This window comes from Papaver somniferum, chromosome 4, assembly GCF_003573695.1.
Source record: "Papaver somniferum cultivar HN1 chromosome 4, ASM357369v1, whole genome shotgun sequence".
Lineage (NCBI taxonomy): Eukaryota > Viridiplantae > Streptophyta > Magnoliopsida > Ranunculales > Papaveraceae > Papaver > Papaver somniferum.
Window position 1 is genome coordinate 5,872,843 of NC_039361.1, and position 19,149 is coordinate 5,891,991.

At 36.3% G+C, this 19,149-nt stretch overlaps 2 protein-coding genes and 1 long non-coding RNA gene across 9 annotated transcripts; 2 read left to right on the forward strand and 1 right to left on the reverse strand.

Annotated features, from left to right (window-relative positions):
* Positions 1-223: 223 nt before the first annotated feature.
* Positions 224-1,677, reverse strand: LOC113271877 (cytochrome P450 71A1-like). Its single transcript, XM_026521801.1, has 2 exons — positions 1,156-1,677; positions 224-433 (listed from the first exon to the last, which is right to left on the reverse strand). The coding sequence occupies exons 1-2, from the start codon at positions 1,675-1,677 to the stop codon at positions 224-226; spliced, it is 732 nt and encodes a 243-aa protein (XP_026377586.1).
* A 6,443-nt stretch (positions 1,678-8,120) lies between these two features.
* On the forward strand, positions 8,121-8,896 carry LOC113273463 (heavy metal-associated isoprenylated plant protein 39-like). Of its 2 annotated transcripts, none has more exons than XM_026523171.1 (2): positions 8,121-8,307; positions 8,428-8,896. In XM_026523171.1, the coding sequence occupies exons 1-2, from the start codon at positions 8,302-8,304 to the stop codon at positions 8,785-8,787; spliced, it is 366 nt and encodes a 121-aa protein (XP_026378956.1). In that variant the 5' UTR covers positions 8,121-8,301; the 3' UTR covers positions 8,788-8,896. The 2 variants fall into 2 exon arrangements, with proteins under 2 accessions (XP_026378956.1, XP_026378957.1); XM_026523172.1 differs by having other exon boundaries at positions 8,129-8,307; positions 8,431-8,896.
* A 2,646-nt stretch (positions 8,897-11,542) lies between these two features.
* LOC113274650 lies at positions 11,543-14,885 on the forward strand. Of its 6 annotated transcripts, none has more exons than XR_003323133.1 (9): positions 11,543-11,932; positions 12,192-12,261; positions 12,384-12,722; positions 12,810-13,059; positions 13,211-13,380; positions 13,448-13,511; positions 13,626-13,704; positions 14,388-14,488; positions 14,607-14,885. It is a non-coding gene; the product is annotated as an uncharacterized LOC113274650 (long non-coding RNA). The 6 variants fall into 6 exon arrangements; XR_003323134.1 differs by having other exon boundaries at positions 11,555-11,932; positions 12,195-12,261; positions 12,384-12,614; XR_003323129.1 differs by having other exon boundaries at positions 11,557-11,932; positions 12,384-12,614.
* Positions 14,886-19,149: the final 4,264 nt, after the last annotated feature.

The following is a 19,149-nucleotide window of genomic DNA, read 5'->3' on the forward strand; positions in this document are numbered from 1 at the left end:
TCATATTTAATCTTACCCTCCCTTCTTTACCAAGTCCTAATGGCCAACCATTGTGTATTAATGTCAGATCTAAGAGTATGCTACTTTGCTTTGGGATGTTGGTGAAAACTAAAACCTGGCGAGGAATAATAACTTGAAGATTTTATGCCTATTTTTAACAAAGTTATACATTGTTAGCGGAGCAATGGATTTTTTAAGAATAGTTGGATACATGTAATGAGCATTAAAAAGAAGTTGGATGAAACAATATTGGAACAACATGAAGAGGCATCTTCCTATTAACCGTGAGTCCAAAACCTTCAGTCATGTTGAATTCCTCACTGTTAGCACCACCAGGAAATTCCCAATTGAATTGGTACAAGAGGTTGGCAAGAAGAAACTCCATAACTGCAAGGCCAAATGCCATTCCAGGACACCCTCGTCTCCAATCATACTAAATCGTATTAGAAAATAGTTCGATACATATAATGAGCATTAAAAAGAAGCTGAATGAAACAATATTGGATCAACACGAAGAGGCATCTTCCTATTAACCGTGATTCCAAAACCTTTAGTCATGTCTAATTCATCCAATCATACTAAATCGTATTAGAAAATAGTTGGAGACATATAATGAGCACTAAAAAGAAGCTGAATGAAACAATATTGGAACAACATTGTTGGAGAAACTATAAAATAGTCCCACATAGCTAACTCCTTAGCCTATATCTTAATATATAAGGTGTGGAGCCACTCCATTCATTGCCAATTGGTTTGACTTGGAAGCCCACAAAATTTTAACATGGTATCAGAGCTAGGCCCGTATGAGAGTGGAATGAGAAGTACACCCAAAGGGATGCCTGTCCACCCGTACAGAGGTCCACGTTGCAGTGGCTTAATCTCCGCCCTACACGTGGAGGGGGAGCATGTTGGAGAAATTATAAAATAGTCCCACATACCTAACTCCTTAGCCTAGATCTTAATATATAAGGTGTGGAGCCACTCCACTCATTGTTTACCCACATAGCTAACTCCTTAGCCTAGATCTTAATATATAAGGTGTGGAGCCACTCCACTCATTTCCCGTAAACTTTCTTTGACGATACATTTCAAATACTCCATTTGATTAATGTCTTGATCTTCCACTTTCATTTTGTCACCAACCACTCTTCTTACCTTTTCTTGTGCTTTCTTCATTAGCCTTGGATTCTTTATAAGCTCTTCCATAGACCACTCTATGGCAGTCGCAGGGGTATCACTCCCACCAACAAACATGTCCATTATAATCCCCTTGATACTATCTCTAGACAAATTAAGATTATCATCTTCAGCATGAAGAAGAAGCAAATCAATAAAATTCATCTTGTCATCTTTGCATCTGTGTTCCTCGGAACTAACATGATCATCAATGACTCGATTCAAGAAAGTATCTAATTCTTGAGATGTTCTCTTAAGCTTCCCTTCAAATCCTCTTAAAACATCTACCCATTTCAGCAATGGAAAAAAATCCTCAAAGCACATAGACTCCATTAATGTCGTCGCCTTATTAAACAACCCAACAAAACTATCTACATAATCTTTGTTAAAATTGTCTCCCAATGAACACCAAAAGATAATTGGATTCAACATTTTGAGCATAATATCTGTCAAATTAATCGACATACCTGGCTCTCTAGCTGCACAAGTTATCCTCTCCATTATTGTAAGCACTTCTTCTTCTCTTACAAACTTAAGCGATTGAATCCTTTTGTTGCTGAGCAATTCAAGTACACAGAATTTTCTGACTTTTCTCCAGTAATCACCATACGGAGCTAAAACTAAACATTTCGACCATGGAAGATAACTTTAACAGCTTTTATGTTTAATCTACTTGAGAAAACAAGATCATTTGTTTTTAAATTTTGAGTTGCCATCTCTGCTGATGAAACTACAAGTATGCGTTTACCACCCAGATTTAAGAGCATCAATAGACTATATTTAATGGATAGATTGTAAAAAGATTGGTTAATCATGCCACTTAATTGATGAATGTTTCCAGTGATTGGTAACTTGGGTGGAGAAGGTGGTAGATTGAGCTTGGATCCATCATCATCAGATCTCCTCCTGAGCTTAATCAACAGATAGAAAATAGCAGAGAAGAAGAGAATTGTAAAGATAAAGAGTGAGATTGGGATAAACATGATTTGATTTTGTTCAAACAGTTGTTGCTGGGTTGATGAACAGAACGGTCTTCTACTTCTAGATATAATTGTTGAGAGTTAATGTAATGTTCCTGTAATGTCATGACAATGTATCTGTTCAGGTCATGACACAATGTGTCTGTTTGTAATAGAAGTTGTATGGACAAGAGTAGTCAACATGTAACTTTTGCTTGGGTCTTATATTTGACCATGTGAAGAAAGAGAAACAATTATCATCTTCTAAGTTAATGAAAACAGAGAGTGAGAAGAACTTATCAAGTTCCCACTTCTCCATTAACAAAATCATCATAAACATATCTTTTAATCACCCAAAACAAACAATAGTTGGTATCAATGAAGTATCACCCTTGTACTTATTTTTCTTCATTGAGTTCAAGTTCATCTTTGATTGAAATGCACTTTCAATCGACTTCTCGGCGTGTCTTGGCGCTCTTTCTTCATAGACTTTCAATTGAGCCCATAACTCTTGCGACTCCAATGTAGAAAGATCTTTTGTTGCTTCCAAAACCGCCACAAGGATGGAGTATGTGAAGGTTGTGCACCTGGGAAACAACATCGCCAAACATTCCCAAAAGGTGTAGCATAGAGAGCAAAAGAACTTCTTGGTTTGGTACATACCGATGTGTGTGGACCAATGAAGACACCAACTCATGGAGGTAATAAATACTTTATCTTATTCATTGATGATTTTAGTCGTATGACTTGGGTGTACTTCATGCGGCAAAAATCCGAAGTTTTTAGCATCTTCAAGAAGTTCAAGAGCCTTGTTGAAAAGCAAAGTGGTCACTACATCAAAGTTTTGGAAAGTGATAGAGGCAAAGAATACAACAACAAAAAGTTTGATAAATTTTGTGAAGATGAAGGCTTGTAAAGGCAACTAACCGTGGGTTATACTCCTCAACAAAATGATGTTTTCGTGAGACAGAACCAAACCGTTATGGAGATGGCGAAGTCCATGCTTCATGAGAAGGGTATGCCTAAAGTGTTTTGGGCCGAAGCCGTCAACACCACCATCTACTTGATGAATAGGTGTCCAACAAAAGCCGTATGGGATAAAACTCCAATTGAAGCATGGGGTGGAAGAAAACCATCGGTAAGGCATCTTAAAGTTTTTGGTAGTGTATGTTATTATCAAACTCCAAAGATTCCAAAGGGGAAGAGAACAAAGTGAGAAGTGTATATTCATTGGATATAGCCTCCAATCAAAAGGTTATAGGTTGTATAGCTTGAAGAGCAACCCAATGATCACAAGCCGTGATGTCTTGTTTGATGAAGGAGCTTCATGGAATTGGGAAGAAGGTAAAATTGAGAAGAGAACCATTATTGTTGATGAAGAACAAGAAAATTCAACAAAAAAATGAAGTTGAAGAAGGTGAAGAAAATGAGGAAGAACTACCTCAAACACCACCAAATACAAGACGAGCAACATCTCCAAGTACTAGTGCATCAACATCACCACCATCGGCACCAACGAAGTTTCGAAGGTTGAGTGAAGTTTATGAAAGATGTAACTTTTGTATGGTGGAACCGGAAATTTTTCAAGAAGCATCAAAAGAACCGGTTTGGATAAAAGCTATGAAAGAAGAAGTTTTTGTCATTGACGAGAACGATACATGGGAGAAGGTAGCAAGGCCAAGTGACAAATAAGATATTAGTTTGAAATGGATCTACAAGGTGAAGTACAATGCAGATGGATAGTTTCAAAGGCACAAAGCAAGGTTGGTGGCAAAGGGATACTCACAACAACCTGGCATCGACTACAATGAGACTTTTGCACCGGTTCTTCGTCTTGACACCATTAGAGCCGTAATTTCTATGGCTTCCCAAAAAGGTTGGTTACTTTATCAACTTGATGTCAAAACGGCATTTTTAAATGGAGAACTACATGAAGAAGTCTATGTAGAACAACCACAAGGTTTTGTGGTGGAAGGAGAAGAAGATAAGGTGTACAAGTTAAAGAAAGCTTTGTATGGCCTAAAGAAAGCACCTAGAGCTTGGTATGTTGAGATAGATGGATACTTCAAAAGGAAAAACTTCAACAAAAGCAAGAGTGAGCGTACACTATATGTGAAAACAAAAGGTACGTCTATTCTCATCGTTGCCTTGTATGTTGATGATCTTATCTTTACGGGTAATGTTGTTCATATGATTGAACAAATCAAGAGAGAAATGATGATGAAATATGAGATGAGTGACATGGATTTTCTCAAGTACTTCCTTGGTATAGAAGTTCATCAAAGTGAAGATGGAGTGTTCATTTTTCAAAGAAAGTATGCCGAAAAGGTGTTGAAGAAATTTGGTATGCTTGGTTGTAACCCCACATCAACACCACTTGTAGTGAATGAGAAACTCAAGAAAGATGATAGAGGAAGAAAAGTTAATGAGACTTATTATAGAGGTCTTATTGGAAACTTGTTGTACCTTACACACACAAGACCCGACATCATGTTTGCTTTAAGTATGCTTTCTAGGTTCATGAGTGCACCTAGTCATCTACATCTTGGCGCGGCAAAGAGGTTGTTAAAGTATATTCAAGGAACAATGAAGTTTGGAATCAAGTATTCAAGAAATTTGGATGTCAAATTAGTTGGCTATTGTGATAGCGACTTGGGAGGATGTATTGATGACATGAAGAGTACATCGGGGTATGCCTTTTCTCTTGGTTCAGGTATATTCACATGGGCATCGAAGACGCAAGAAACCGTAGCTCAATCCATAGCGGAAGCGAAGTACATTTCGGCATCAATAGCTACATCTCATGTTGTATGGCTAAGAAGAATCATGGAAGACAGTCAAGAGAAACAAGAAGAAAGCACCGTAATTTTTTTGTGATAACAAATCAGCAATAGTTATGTCCAAGAATTCGGTGGAGCATTGTAGAGCAAGGCACATTAAACTCAAGTACCATTTCATTCCATAAGCGGTTGAAGATGGTGAGATAGAACTCAAGTATTGCAAGACGGAAGACCAATTGGCGGACATATTAACCAAGGAATTTCCCATAGGTAAATTTCAACATTTCCGTGAACTACTAGGAGTAGAATAACATCACATTAAGGAGAAGATTGTTGAGAGTTAATGTAATGTTCCTGTAATGTCATAACAATGTATCTGTTCACGTCATGACACAATGCGTCTGTTTGTAATAGAAGTTGTATGGACAAGAGTAGTCCACATGAAACTCTTTGCTTCGGTCTTATATTTGACCATGGGAAGAAAGAGAAAGAATTAATCATCTTCTAAGTTAATGAAAACAGAGAGTGAGAAGAACTTATCAAGTTCCCACTTCTCCGTTAACAAAAATCAATCTAAACATATCTTTTAATCACTCAAAACAAACAACAATAATTGTTCATCGATAGCAAGACGACCACTTCCTTCATGCGGTTCATGTAATCTGGGTTGATGAACTGAACGTTCATTCAATATGGTTCATGTAATCTGATTGCTTCATGCGGCATTCGCCAAGAGGATCCATTGACTCAAGTTATGTTCGATATATTAGTGGAAGGTCTTTCAAGATCCTTGGACGGAGCTCGAGAACTTAATCTGATTAAGGGTTTCCCAGATAGTATTAGTTATGCTAAAAAATCAAGTCTCCATATTGAATGAACGACCAGAAGAAATGCTAAAGAATCATGTAAACTCCCAATCAAACGACGAGGACCTTTTGGATAACTCTTTTCCTTTTGTTTAAACAATGAAGATAATGGTGTTTATATTTTAGGCAAATTCCATAATAGAATCATTTAGTGCCAATCCAATGAAGAGCTCCGTTGAATAGAAAGCCAGAAGTATTCTTGTAGTCGTCACAAGGAAAAGAGTTTGGGAATGCCGATTGAATAATGTTCCAAGAATATAATCCTAGTATATACAGTTGAATCTCAAAGCTACATGTTTCTGTATTCAGGGACAATAACACCAGAGTTGAGTGATAGGGCTTTGCGAACTCTCTTAATTTTTAACTTTTTTCCGCCATTAATTTTGCAATCGGAATCCTGTGAAGAACAACGCAGATAAGAAATAGAGGCAACAATATTGTTTTACAAAAAAGAAAATATTTCTTACTCCTTTGTTATGCGAAGGTTTTCTCTTGAGAGATTCTCTGTCTTTCAAGCTTGAAGAAGATTTAGGGTTAGAAATTGTAATCTTAGTAGTACCAGAGGAATAGCTTTTGTTGTATATGACCAGTATGGGAATGAGATAATAGCAGATCAGTAACGGTAGTCAAAAATTCGAAAGAAAGAAAAACAAGATCAACTCTAACACAATACACGAACCTTGGGTGAGGATCCATAAGAACAACAACAAAATCAGAGTCAAGATTTCGAGAAGACGAGGGAAGAAACTTCGAGAAGGTGCAGAAAAATGGAGATTTGCAGAGGACTCACAAAGACGAGAAAGGAAGACGAAGTAAAAAGAGAAAAGATTATCTCTCCTCAAACTCAGTTAATAAATAGGTAAAAAAGGTGACCGGTTAAATCAGGACGTGTCGGTAGAAAAGGAAGGAAATCGACACGTGTAGACGGTTAAACTGAAATCACGGAAATATGTCGGTAGAAAGGAATACGAAGAGGTAAATGGGTGCGGTAGAATAGATCAGAGTTTCTCACATCGCTCTTTGGTTAAAAAGAACGGTATGAGAAGAGGCAAAATGTAGGAGTAAAATATTGCACCCCTATCCGATATGCGAAGTAATGACCATCAAGACTGAGCGAAGGTAATCGCATACAACATAACTAAAATGACGCATCAGATGACGTCAGCTTAATCACGAGTAAAGTGTGAAGAGTTGTGCGGTACTAAGAGAACGTGCGAGAAGAGTCAATGTAAGCGTGCGTTAATAACACACTCCTTATCCGAAAATAAAGGCTTTATTAGCTGCCATCCACTATGTAAACTCCTATATAAGGAGCCGAGCGATCTTGTATGAGGGAGAGATCTTTTGGAAAGCCTAGACAAGATTTTAGGAGAGAGAAAGATTGTTTGGAGAGCAAGTTAGAATTCTTTATCTCTTTGTATTCAATTTAAAGATTTTATTGAATGTTCTTGTGATTCTTATGGAGATTACTTAGATTGTTCTTTACATTTCATCCAGGGTGTGGTTGTGAGATTTTTCACAACTACACTTATTTATACAAGACTTTTACATTGTTTATACAAAGGTAGTGATCGTAGCATTCACTCCAGAATCCACGGCGGGTTCGAAGGATTCACCATTCCGAAGAATTGCAAGGTGCTTAGACATCTAGAATTTCTTACGAGTGATAGCTTATATTTACCTCAATATTAGATGGTTCTACTTCTTTTATACTCGTCTAGACTAATTCCCTAAGTTAACTCTTTCAAGTTTCAATGAAATTCTAAATCGACGTCTTTCACTCGGACTCGGGGTTACCTAAAACATGGATTGAAATTTCTGAGATCGGGAACTGTTTAGCTGGTTGGAAGCGGGAAAAATGAATGTACAAATCTCTTACTTGCGTGCCTCTTGATCCACCTCTACACCCTTTGTTTAAACTTCTATGGTCCTTGATCCTCCTTGTCTGACCAGGATAAAGCTCTCCACATGCAAATGCCAAACTAACTCTCTTCCTACTTGTGCTATTATTGGTTCTCTTATCCCTACTCGTGCTATTATTGGTTCTCTTGTCCCCTTAGATTTAATAGTCTGTACCTTCGCAGCCAGCATGTAAAGTCAATTGATTCCGGGTCTAGTCAAACACGATATCATGTGAGTTCAAAGTATAGTGATAAAGTCATGTTTTAGCAGCAGTACAATCGAGTCAACACAAAGAAATGAAATTGCTAGTCCACTCAGACTCTCACTCGTCTTAAATGAGTCTGTGCAGCGTTGTCAAACATACGAAAGAAGCTCCTTCTCCGAAACTCCTCAAAAGTTAAACAGCATCACACTGTACAACATTGTTTTATAAACTGCAATCGGTCTCTCTCATTCGGCATCAACCCAACTTCACCTCCTTACTCACCAAAATTCTCTCCGAAGTTATCATCATCTGTCTCACTCAATTTGTTCTATTCAGCTTCGCTAATCACTACTACTACTACTAAAACTAAAACATTTGTTTAAGATTACTCGATCAATTTTCAGAAGAACGATATGCAGGTAATTAACAACATACTCTAATTGCTTAATTGCTAACTCGATTCTCAACTCTTTTTTTGATGATTTCTTTTTCTTTCCCACTTACAGAATCCTTAATTTGGTTCTATTTTTTATTTGTAGCAGAAAATTATACTGTCTCTTGATTTACACGACGACAGAAGAAAACAGAAAGCCATGAAATCCGTTTCGGGTATTTCAGGGGTTGATTCAGTGTCAATAGATATGAAAGACAAGAAATTGACAGTGGTTGGAGATGTTGATGCAGTATCTATCGTGAAGAAACTAAGAAGACACTGTCATACGACGATAGTTTCAGTTGGTCCAGCCAAAGAACCCGAAAAGAAAAAAGAAGAACCAAAGAAAGAAGAGCCGAAAAAAGAAGAACCAAAGAAAATTGAATTCGCTTATAGTTATGGAGCTTACAATCCTCCTATCCCTACATATTATTATGATCCTTATATGACTACATATTATGTGTAGAATGCTGCACAAAACCATAATTTTGTAGTCAATCCAAGAATGTGTACGTTTCGGCCGCACTTAATCTGCTTAATTTATTAATGTACTTTAACATTGTTCTTCATTCTAATTACGCAAGAACGCACTAGAAATTTGAAACAGTTAAACTTGGGGCAATCTGAAGGAACCAAATTCTTAAATGGCCTTAAGAAATTTGACTTTAAACATAAAAAGATAGTGTACCCCGAGAAGCTTTAGAGGTGCATAAAGATAGTCACCTCCGGTTTCTAAAGCAATTCTTTTATTGGTTTTGTTTCAAAAGTGTAGGGTATGTACAATTATTGAAAAATTAGGACAAGGCATCAGTCCAAATTACCAATGAATCGCTATCCTTGAAAAAAAAAACATGAAACTCTGAAAGGAAAAAGTAATAATTTGCTCTTGCGCGTGGCACACAACTCCAGGATCTTCAAAGTGAAACAACGTAAGGCTTATTCGTATGGGTATGCCAAAAAAATGTTGTTTGGCATACCATGTGGTATGGCAAACCATTTGTGCCACTATGAAAAAACCACGAAGCGGTCGAGTTTTTAGCGAGCGTTATTGACTCCAGCGCTGGCGTTATAATCAATTTCGCCAACGTTCGACTTTCTAACGCCTATAAATACCGCACCTTGTTCTCTTCTCTTCTCACCCCTTCTCAATTTTTCTTCTCAAATCTTTTGATTTTCTTAAACTTAAACAATTATTTTTTGATTTTCTTAAACAAATATGGAGAAAAGAAAAAGAAACAGAAAATCCAAAGGATGTACTAGTACCCCAGCTAGTGGAATAAGTTTTGTTGTGGATACAAATTATGAGTTTTCTAATGTCAGACAAGTAGTCGATAAAGGTATGTTCTCTAATCACCTATCTGACCATGAGGAGCGAGTTAATTCGGCAAATCTAAGAGGTAGATGGACTGAGTTACGTACGATTTTTCAATTACTTTCCCACGTTGTTCAAGAGAGAGCCAAAAGATATCCTTGGCGACATCTATATCAAATACAACCTAGAAACCACAGGATTGAAGGAGTTCAAGTTATATTAGAACGATGGTGGAAGACTACAAACACGTTCTTTTTCAAGGACTTTGAATGCGGTAGGTCAGTTTTTTTCTAGCAACTTAATTTTTAGGTTATGTGTTTTGTTTTATAAAAATCAACAAATTCTAATTATGAAAAATTATTGTTAATAGGAGTTACACCGATAGATTTGTACATGTTAACGGGAATTCCATGTGCTGAAAACTTACTTCCATTTAACAAACTAAATTGATTATCAGAAGATAAATGGAAACAAAGACTTCCCTTATATTCAAGTGATGTAGAAGGAAATGTTTCATATAGACAATTAAAAGGGTAAGGGTTAAAAGTGGCTGGGTTGAAAGCATTTTTGATACGTTATGCTAGGAAAATGAATGAAAACAGGGAAGAATTAGAAATTGAGGACAAAGTGATACCTGCAAAGTTAGCAGATGGTGCTATGTATCCATTGGCCGGATCGAGCAAAGCAAGTATGCGAGCATACTGTTCAGCAGTAATGGATGGTGCAATGGGGGAAGCAACAGAAGCTAAAGCACGAGAATCTGACCTTGGCGCATCTTTCGGATAACCATTCAAATTCCAACAGATGAGCCTCGTATGACCATGTTTGTTGCAGTGATCACAAAATGATCTCTGGCGTTTGTTATTGCTGCTGTTGGCACCATTGTTGTTGTTGGGAAATGGTCGGCTGCTTCTAGGGTCATGGGGAAGTTGCAGATTCCACATTGTGCACAACCAAGGAATTGAGTCCCTGTTGATTCTCTTCCTGACGAACAAGATTGTATAACTTCGCAGCAGAGGGTAATGGCTCGGTGACAAGGAGATGACTTTTCAGGTTTGAAAAACGATTTTGGAGATCCTGCAAAAATTCCATTGCACTGTCTTGATTGTTTGTTCAATATGAGCCTTACCTGCATGACAGATGCATGGTGTTGTAGGTCGGAAAGAGTCCAACTGGTCCCAAAGAGTTTTCAACTGAGTGAAGTACTGAGCAACAATATTGGTCTCTTGTTTTAGATTCGAGATTGCTTGCTTGATGGCATACAACTTGGTTCCATTAGATTGTGCAAAGCGACTCTTCAGATTCATCCACATCTCATGTGCAGTATCAAAGGACATGATGCTGCGACCAATCTCTGGCTCACAAGAGTTGCAAACCCAGCTTCCAACTAGATCATCGCAACGCTGCCAATAAGGAATATCTGCTGGTTTTGTTGGTTTGTCGATTGTACCATCTATATAACCTGTCTTTGCCTTAGCACTCAAAGCTTTTCGCATCCCTCGTACCCAAGTGCCATAGTTGTCACTTAAAAGAACTGGTTGATAAAGAACGGTGGTGGGATTGTCGGCTAGGTGTACATAATAAGGGCTATTTGGTTGAAGACCTCGGTTTTCATCAGCAACTTTCTTTCCTTTCTGTGTGTTTTCTCGAGTTTTCAACGGTGGAGTGTTCTCACCGTCTCCACTAGTGGAAAATGGATATTTTAAGTGTTTGGGATTTATAAATACAACTCCCTAGGGATTTCTAACTGATAGAGCTTCCAAGGGGAGACGTTTCTATAGAAAAAATAGGGAAAAGTGATAAGAGCACCCTTGGAAGTCTTAATACTAGGGGATAGTTCAGTAAATCGGAGGAGCTTCTAGAAGAAATATAATTAAGTCCGCGTGTTCCGTGGTCCTAGTTTTAGGCGAGATATCCAAGATTAGATATTCTTCCCTTTCTTATCTTCTTTATCCCTGCCCTTATTACTGGACACATATTCTCTCTCTCGGTCTCTCCATCTCTCAGATTTCTTTCTTCCAGTCGATTCATGGTCATAAAATATATATTCTCAGCAAGATTTATCAGAGTTATATTTCCTAAACCCATATCTCAGAAACAAATTTCTTTCCTAAACCCATATCTCAGAAAATCTTCAACAATCCATTTGAACCCTAGAAGTTTGATTTTCTCCGACATAATCCCTAGAAAACGAATCTCTATACTCTCTGCATGACCTATTGCTGACTAGTCCAAGAAGATGAGTTTATAAAACCCTAGATTCTTCGGAAGCGCTGATGCTATGAGTCTGATTTTATATGTAATAATTATTTTTTTTCAAGAATCCTCAATTTTTATGCTTCTTCATTTAATTTCATGGAGTTCAAATAATGGGTTTGGGTCTAATTTCAGTTTTATGATCTGAGTTGTGAGTTAGGTTACTATATTCGTGTACAATCTGGTTGTATTGATTTTATTGGGTTTATTTTTGTTTTGATTTGGCTTGTGTTGATAGTTTTTCATCATTTAGATCTAAAATTTGTTGGATTTACAATGAATTTGGTTTGTGTTTTTTTTAGAAGATATTGAGAAGATTAGTCAAAAGAAAAGAAGTATGAAGAATTAGATTTTGGGCACAACAGTTTCATGGTAAGCTAGATTTGTACTCGATTTATCTACCTAAAGCAGAGTCTTCTACTTGTTTTGTAATATATTGCACTTTCATGTAATTGATGTTACAATTTGGTGTTCTGTTTTTTGGGCTGTTGCAGGTGAGCCATCTAAATGACATTGATATGAGATTAGACTGTGAAGTGCCACCCACTTTTAACAGAAGAAAGTGAATTGGTAGTGGCATTTGGTTGGGTTCTTCAGTTTACTAAAAGGCCTTTCAACATTATTTCAATTGTTATATTACTTTTCATGCTTACAAAGGATAAGAACCTGATTTACCTGTTATCCGAGAAGCATCCAACGCAATTGCATTAGGGAGCTGAATTTCGGTGAGCTTTTGGCAAAAAAAAAAGTTCCATTGGTACCAAATTCGTTAGAAGATTGTAGCTTTATTAGGATTTGCTAATTGCTATTAAGGTTACTACTTGGGATAAATGGTGCGCGGATGTTTTCAGTTTTATTAAGATTTATGCGGAAGTGATTGTTTTACTCTTGAAATTGAGTTGTTTTTTTTTTGTGTACAGATTGATGGGGGATCAAATGCTGAGAAACTTGGAGTTGCAAAACATCCAAACTTTTATTAAAATGGTGCTGATATATATGTTAGCATCTCCCCTTCCTTGGGACTGCATCAAACTTGGATTTGATCTTGTATTGGGTGCCTCTAATGCAGACGTTGGATTGTGCGGTCACTTAACAAAAGTAACTTACTTATCCATCCATTCTAGTATGAGATACTAAGGTGGTTTTTATTTCCCACTTTTGAATGTATGGGTAAGACCTGTACCTTAAACCTTGTTTGCCGAAGATCTATCAGTATTCTGTATTTAAATTACTTGCTTTGTCATGTTTTATTAGATATCATTTCCTAGTAAACAAACTTGAGCAACTGATTCGGTCGGGAAATTATTTTACTGTGTTGCAGTATAGTTGCTGCTCTGGAGATATAAATCACAATTAATGGAAGCATTGATAAGCAGGATCTTCGAGCATTTCTGAAATGGGATGATGTCCATCTCGATTTTCCATCGTCAAGCTGCCCCTCCAACTCATCCAACTGATGAGTTGGAGCCTGTATGATTCAATTATAGTCAGGTATATAACTTAATGCATTTTCGATACTCTTCTGTTGTTATATAACTTCTAATGTTTACCATTCCAGTGTTTATTAGGTATCGGTTCATTGAGGGTTGGGCTAAATTCTTGACAACTGCAGTGTCTATCTGGTACTGGTTTATTGTGAACCACCTATTAGTTTGGTTTTTTTGTGATGTTGGTACTGCTTTTCAGAAGCGCAAGATAGATAAATCTTAATGACTATACCTTTTGGTTTATTTCAGAAGCGCAAGATAGATAAATCTATGGACAGGGAGTTGCATCGAAGTGTTAATTGTAGAGCTTGTCAAAGGTAACCACTTGGTAAGTATTGTGTTGTAGATGTTGCATCTATTATTTGTTGTTGAAACGCTTTAACTTATAAGCTGGTTGAACTAGACACTTTGTTATTATAATATTGTGGAAGTAGAACCACATGTAAAACTCTTAGATGATAATCACTATAAATTATACGGCAACTGTTTCTGAGAACACTATATATGTAATAAAGGTTTACTTGTACAGCATACTCTATCGTTTAGAACTTTGTTAAATTACTAATGATCAGACGTATTATTACTAACTCTGTGTTGTAGACTTGCTTTTATTATTTGTTGTTGAAACGCTTGAACTTATAAGCTGGTTGAACTAGACACTTTGTTATTATAGTATTGTGGAAGTAGAACCACATGTAAAACTCTTAGATGATAATCACTATAAATTATAAGGCAACTGTTTCTGAGAACACTGTATATGTAATAAAGGTTTACTTGTACACCATACTTTATCGTTTAGAACTTTGTTAAATTACTAATGATCAGGCATATTTTTGCTACATGAATGTCATACCCATCAGTTAGGAAGCTCAGGTATACTGATTGTGTTGCCTTCAAGCTATAAGTTCTTCTTTTGCATTTTATTTCTGATATAAATGTGTATGAGTGTACTTGTGTCCATTTTAGCAAGCATATAATATATTGGCTAATAGATTCTATTTGTGATCGTAGGTTCTAGATATTGAACTGGAACGACGACATGGGGTGAAGCAATGTTGGAATGGCAGAAGAAATTAAACCGGAAAAAGTTCCATATGAACAATTAAAACCAGGTTGGTCACTTCTCTTTGCATTTTCAGAATGTGAACTGAATACTTTATCCTTCAAGGTGAAGGTCATATTGTTTCTGTTATCTAGCTATACTTATGAGGAAATACTTTTGCTCCGCAGAAGAGGAAGCAAGCTGAAACGTCAGGATCCAAGTGGAGCAAGGATGAGCTTAAACACTTTTATGAAGCATATGGGAAAGACTTCATTTTTGTTTTTTCTTGTATCTGCTTTGTTACTTATGTTAACAATAGAAAAAATGTCAAAGTAACAAATCTGGATCTTGGGTGATTGTTGATTCTTGAAGCAGTATAATATGCATGTATACAAATTGTTCTTCGCTATTGTATTTGATTCTAGTTTTGTATTCAGCTGAATCCAAAGCTGATTCAGCTGAATCAATTTCCTTTTTTTTTTTTATAAAATATAATCCGGCAAAATGACTGTGCCTATCAGAATTAGATTGTGATGAAGGTAGTCGTAACTGAAAGAATTTTTAGTGTTTCCAGACAGTCGTTTCGGAAAATAAGACTACAACCAGTCCTTTTTAGCGATTATAAGAGTATTTTTGGTTGACTTATTTTTTGTATTTTCCACTAGTGCTCGCATTGTCTGGAGAATTTAGCACGATGTTACCATATAAGAATTTAGAAGACAGTGTGTTTGGTTTCACAACTGTGAAGGATTGTTATTTCATTCAGACAGTGTGTTTGGTTTCACAACTGTGAAGGATTGTTATTTCATTCGATGCTATATATAGTTACAATTACAGTAGGGTTTACAATAAATCAGGAGAACCTTACAATTACAGTAGGGTTTACAATAAATCAGGAGAATCAAGACTCAGTAAAGATAAATCATAGCTAACTAAGTAAACTACAAATCTGAAAGACTAAGACTTATTGTTATTGTTGCAGTGCTATAAAAACAGGAAGACTAGAAGATATTGTTACAATGCTGGTGCAGTGATTGTGGTGGTACGAACATATGACACATATATCGTTAATAGTTTCCCAGTGGGGGGAGAACAGCTTATCTAAAAGGCACCTACGCTACACTGATGATGCGATGGAGTTTAAATCAGTGGCTTCATGCCGTACATTTGGATCATGTACAAGAGGGGTTGGAACAGCAGGTTCTCTGTAAGTTTGACCTTGTATAAAACGAGCTTCCCACTACAAGAAAAGTTGGATTAAGCGACCAGGCATTTTTGGTTGGAAAAGCCCATATTGAGTCGCTCTAACCCTTAAAGCGACTTAATTTGGCTCTCGCTCTCGAGTTGCAAAAGGTGGGATTTCTACAAGTTTAGAGCAGCTAGGCAATCGCTTTAGTAATCAAGCAACTATCATGTAGCGTCTTTTTTCTTAATTGCTTCATGGCTAGACCGACCTCCCTAGAACAAGCAAACTAGTGATCGCTTTAAAGCTAGACCAACCATAATAGAGCAAGTGAAAAACCTGAAGTTGGTTGCTTACATTTTTGAGCTACCAAATGTTTTGCCCTGAAGTTGGTTCCTTACGTTTTTGAGCTACCGAAGTTGGTTGCTTACATTTTTGAGCTACAAAACTTTTTGCCCTGAAGTTGGTTGCTTACATTTTTGAGCTACCTAACTTTTTGCCCGCTACATCTGTTGTTCTGGTGCCGGAAGTATTTGGCCTATTTCGATTTAGATAATCCTAAATTGAAATTAAAATTAAAATTACAATTAAAAGTGATACTAAAACAAATTATGAACCAAATTAAAAACTGAATCATGTTTTATTATATCACATAGATCAATTTACATCATTTCTTAAAAAAAAGACAATCCTTGGAGGAACAAAAAGATCAAAAATACAAACTAATCATTTCTTTAAAAAATGATGATTACGATTTCCTTAATTTTGAAACTAAAGATGAACACTCCTCCGACTTTGTAGCACCAAGCTCATAATAAGAGATTCATACTGCCATCATTTATCATTCATCATTCAAGTGTAAAGAAACCAACAAATCCAGAATCTCCACAACTTGTAGTCTGCTTTTTGCCCAAATGGATAGATGCAGTTGGATGATACTTGGTAATTAACACCTGTAGAATTGCCAAGAGATTCAAACAAGTTAGTTTTCACGAGAAACACAAAGAGACGAGATTGATACTATGAATTTAACAAACTGCAGGAAAAAATGAACCAGAATAACAAAAGGCGAAATGCACAGTTAGTTCTTACATAGAGGATCTTTGAGAAACTTTTCATTGTTAGGTTGAAACTGCAAAGTTTAAGGATCACTATCAATTAAGCCAACCTACAAACCAACCTACAACCGCAAGATGTCTAAATCTTAAATGAGTAACAACGTAAAATGTAAGGTTCAAATGACTACAGGTCCAATAAGGAACAACAAACACGGGAGAGGGACTCGCTATAAAAATACCCAATACACTGTCTAGTAGCATTTTAGAGGCCATACTAACCATTCTGCAACACCTAAAAAGGCATAATTGTGCCCTTTCAATATGCACTCTCGTATCATGTGCATCAACATGTATTCAATAAAACATCAAAAATCACCAGAAAATTCATCCACAAGCACATGGAAAAAAAAATCTCAAATGGAATCAATAGTTTTACTAATTAATTCAGACAAACTGTACGGATTTTCATCATATTTACAGGACAGTTTTTTTTTGTAGCAGATGTTTTTGAGAAATTAGAAAACCATGTAGTAGGTAGTCAAGACCATGTTCTGTAAAGTGATAACTATTTCCATTCACCAAAAGCACTCTGTAACCCTATATGCAAAAGTACTAGTTTAATTGGATTACAATCTAACCACATACTTTATGTTCATTGAAACTGGAATGGAGAAATCTCAATTAAAATAAACTAAATGAATATCAGTTGGTTCTCTGGATCAATACGAATATCTTTTAAAGCTGATAATAGAACTACTACAGCTTAGAAGAAGAAGAAGCCTACTTCCACAACTGTTTTATGTTCGAAATCTACGGTCTCTTGCATCTCCAAATTTAGGAATTATAAACCTGCAAATTAGAAGACGCCATCTTGAATTTTAGAAGGTTTAAGCCAATGATCATTTATTCTTCAATTATCGTATATTCCCAGTGATAAAATTACCTCTTCTCATTTACTGTGGGGTCGATTGTCCCAGTGTACACATGAAGCCTGAAAATTTCATGAACAAAAACATTTATTCAGTCTATAAGGAAGAGAATTACGACATGATTACAGTAACACATAAAACAAGTTACTAAATTTTACCTAGGAAAGTTCTCTCTTAGCTTCTGAAGAGCTGGAGGAGCAGCTAAGGTCGATATTTGAGAAGTACAAATAGTCAGCAATAAGAACTAAATATAAGAGATACAACTATTTGAGATTTTATATATTAGCATGCATAAGATAGAAATCCTAGTGAGCGACAATCATTTTGATGGGTGTTCAAGAGATCTAAACAACATCATGCAATCTTGACTAATCACTTTCCACACCACAAACACCAGAACAATAAAAAAAGAATCGAATCTCTTTGCACATACACAATATGAAGCTAAAGAATCATATCCTGAACACATAAACTTGTAATAACAATATACCATCATCAAGCATGCGGTCCCAACCCAAACCACGGTGGATAAGATGCTTCTTAAAGCCTCAGTAATCTATATTAACCGGAAATACACGATATAAAGTCTCGTGAAGGTTTGCTTAGAACGTACCTACAAAGTTCTAGGTCAAAATATAAGCTCAGATTCCATCAAATGTGACATGTGCAAGTCAGTTAAGCTCACAACAAAATGGAGATGTCAATCTAGCTATCGAAGGCACAATCCTAGCACTGATAACAAAAAAAGACATGTGATAAGAGTGTAAAGTGTATCTACACATGTGTAAAGAAAGATCGGATGTTATGACTACTAATCACCAAGAGATAGTTTCTCAGGCTAAGAACCAAGGTCGAAATCTAGCTAGCTGTCCGGACTTTACGAGAATTGTGAATGAGTTGGAGGTATTTCACAATTACTCGCGTTGTACATCAATGGCATACACCCTCCTTTCTTATTACAATGAAACAACAAAATGACTATTTACATGACTCTTATTTACATTGACTATTCTCTTTTTATTTTTGGAACAAGAGATGATGAAATTGATAAATACTTGATTTTTTTGTATTTTTCTGATTTTTTTTTTTTTAACAAGGAAACACTTTTGATACATATACAAAGGAAACAAAAGATTACATGACACTTTGCAAGAGGTAGCCCTTTTTGATGCACCCAGTTAAATTCGATGGTTGTCTTTCTTAATGTAACCTCCACCTTCTATCCCAACCAACCAAAGAACAAGCTAGTCAAGTTTCGTTCAGTATTCTAAAGTGATTGGAAATCGTAACTTCCTATCAAACACCTTGAAGATCGAGGCTATACATGTATTGGTAGATCGTGCGCGTGCAAATTTCTTATCACTATGTGAATTGTGCTAGAATCAGGGTGCCTAAATATCTAGACTAAGACTCCTAATAATTACATATTTGCACAAGAGTCAACATTTCAAGGTAAATGAGCTCCATTTTTATGTTTTTTCATTTTTTAATTTTTTATAATTTTTTCGATTTTTTCAAAAGAAGAAGGAGTTCGTTTTCAATTATAGCATATTATCATGGT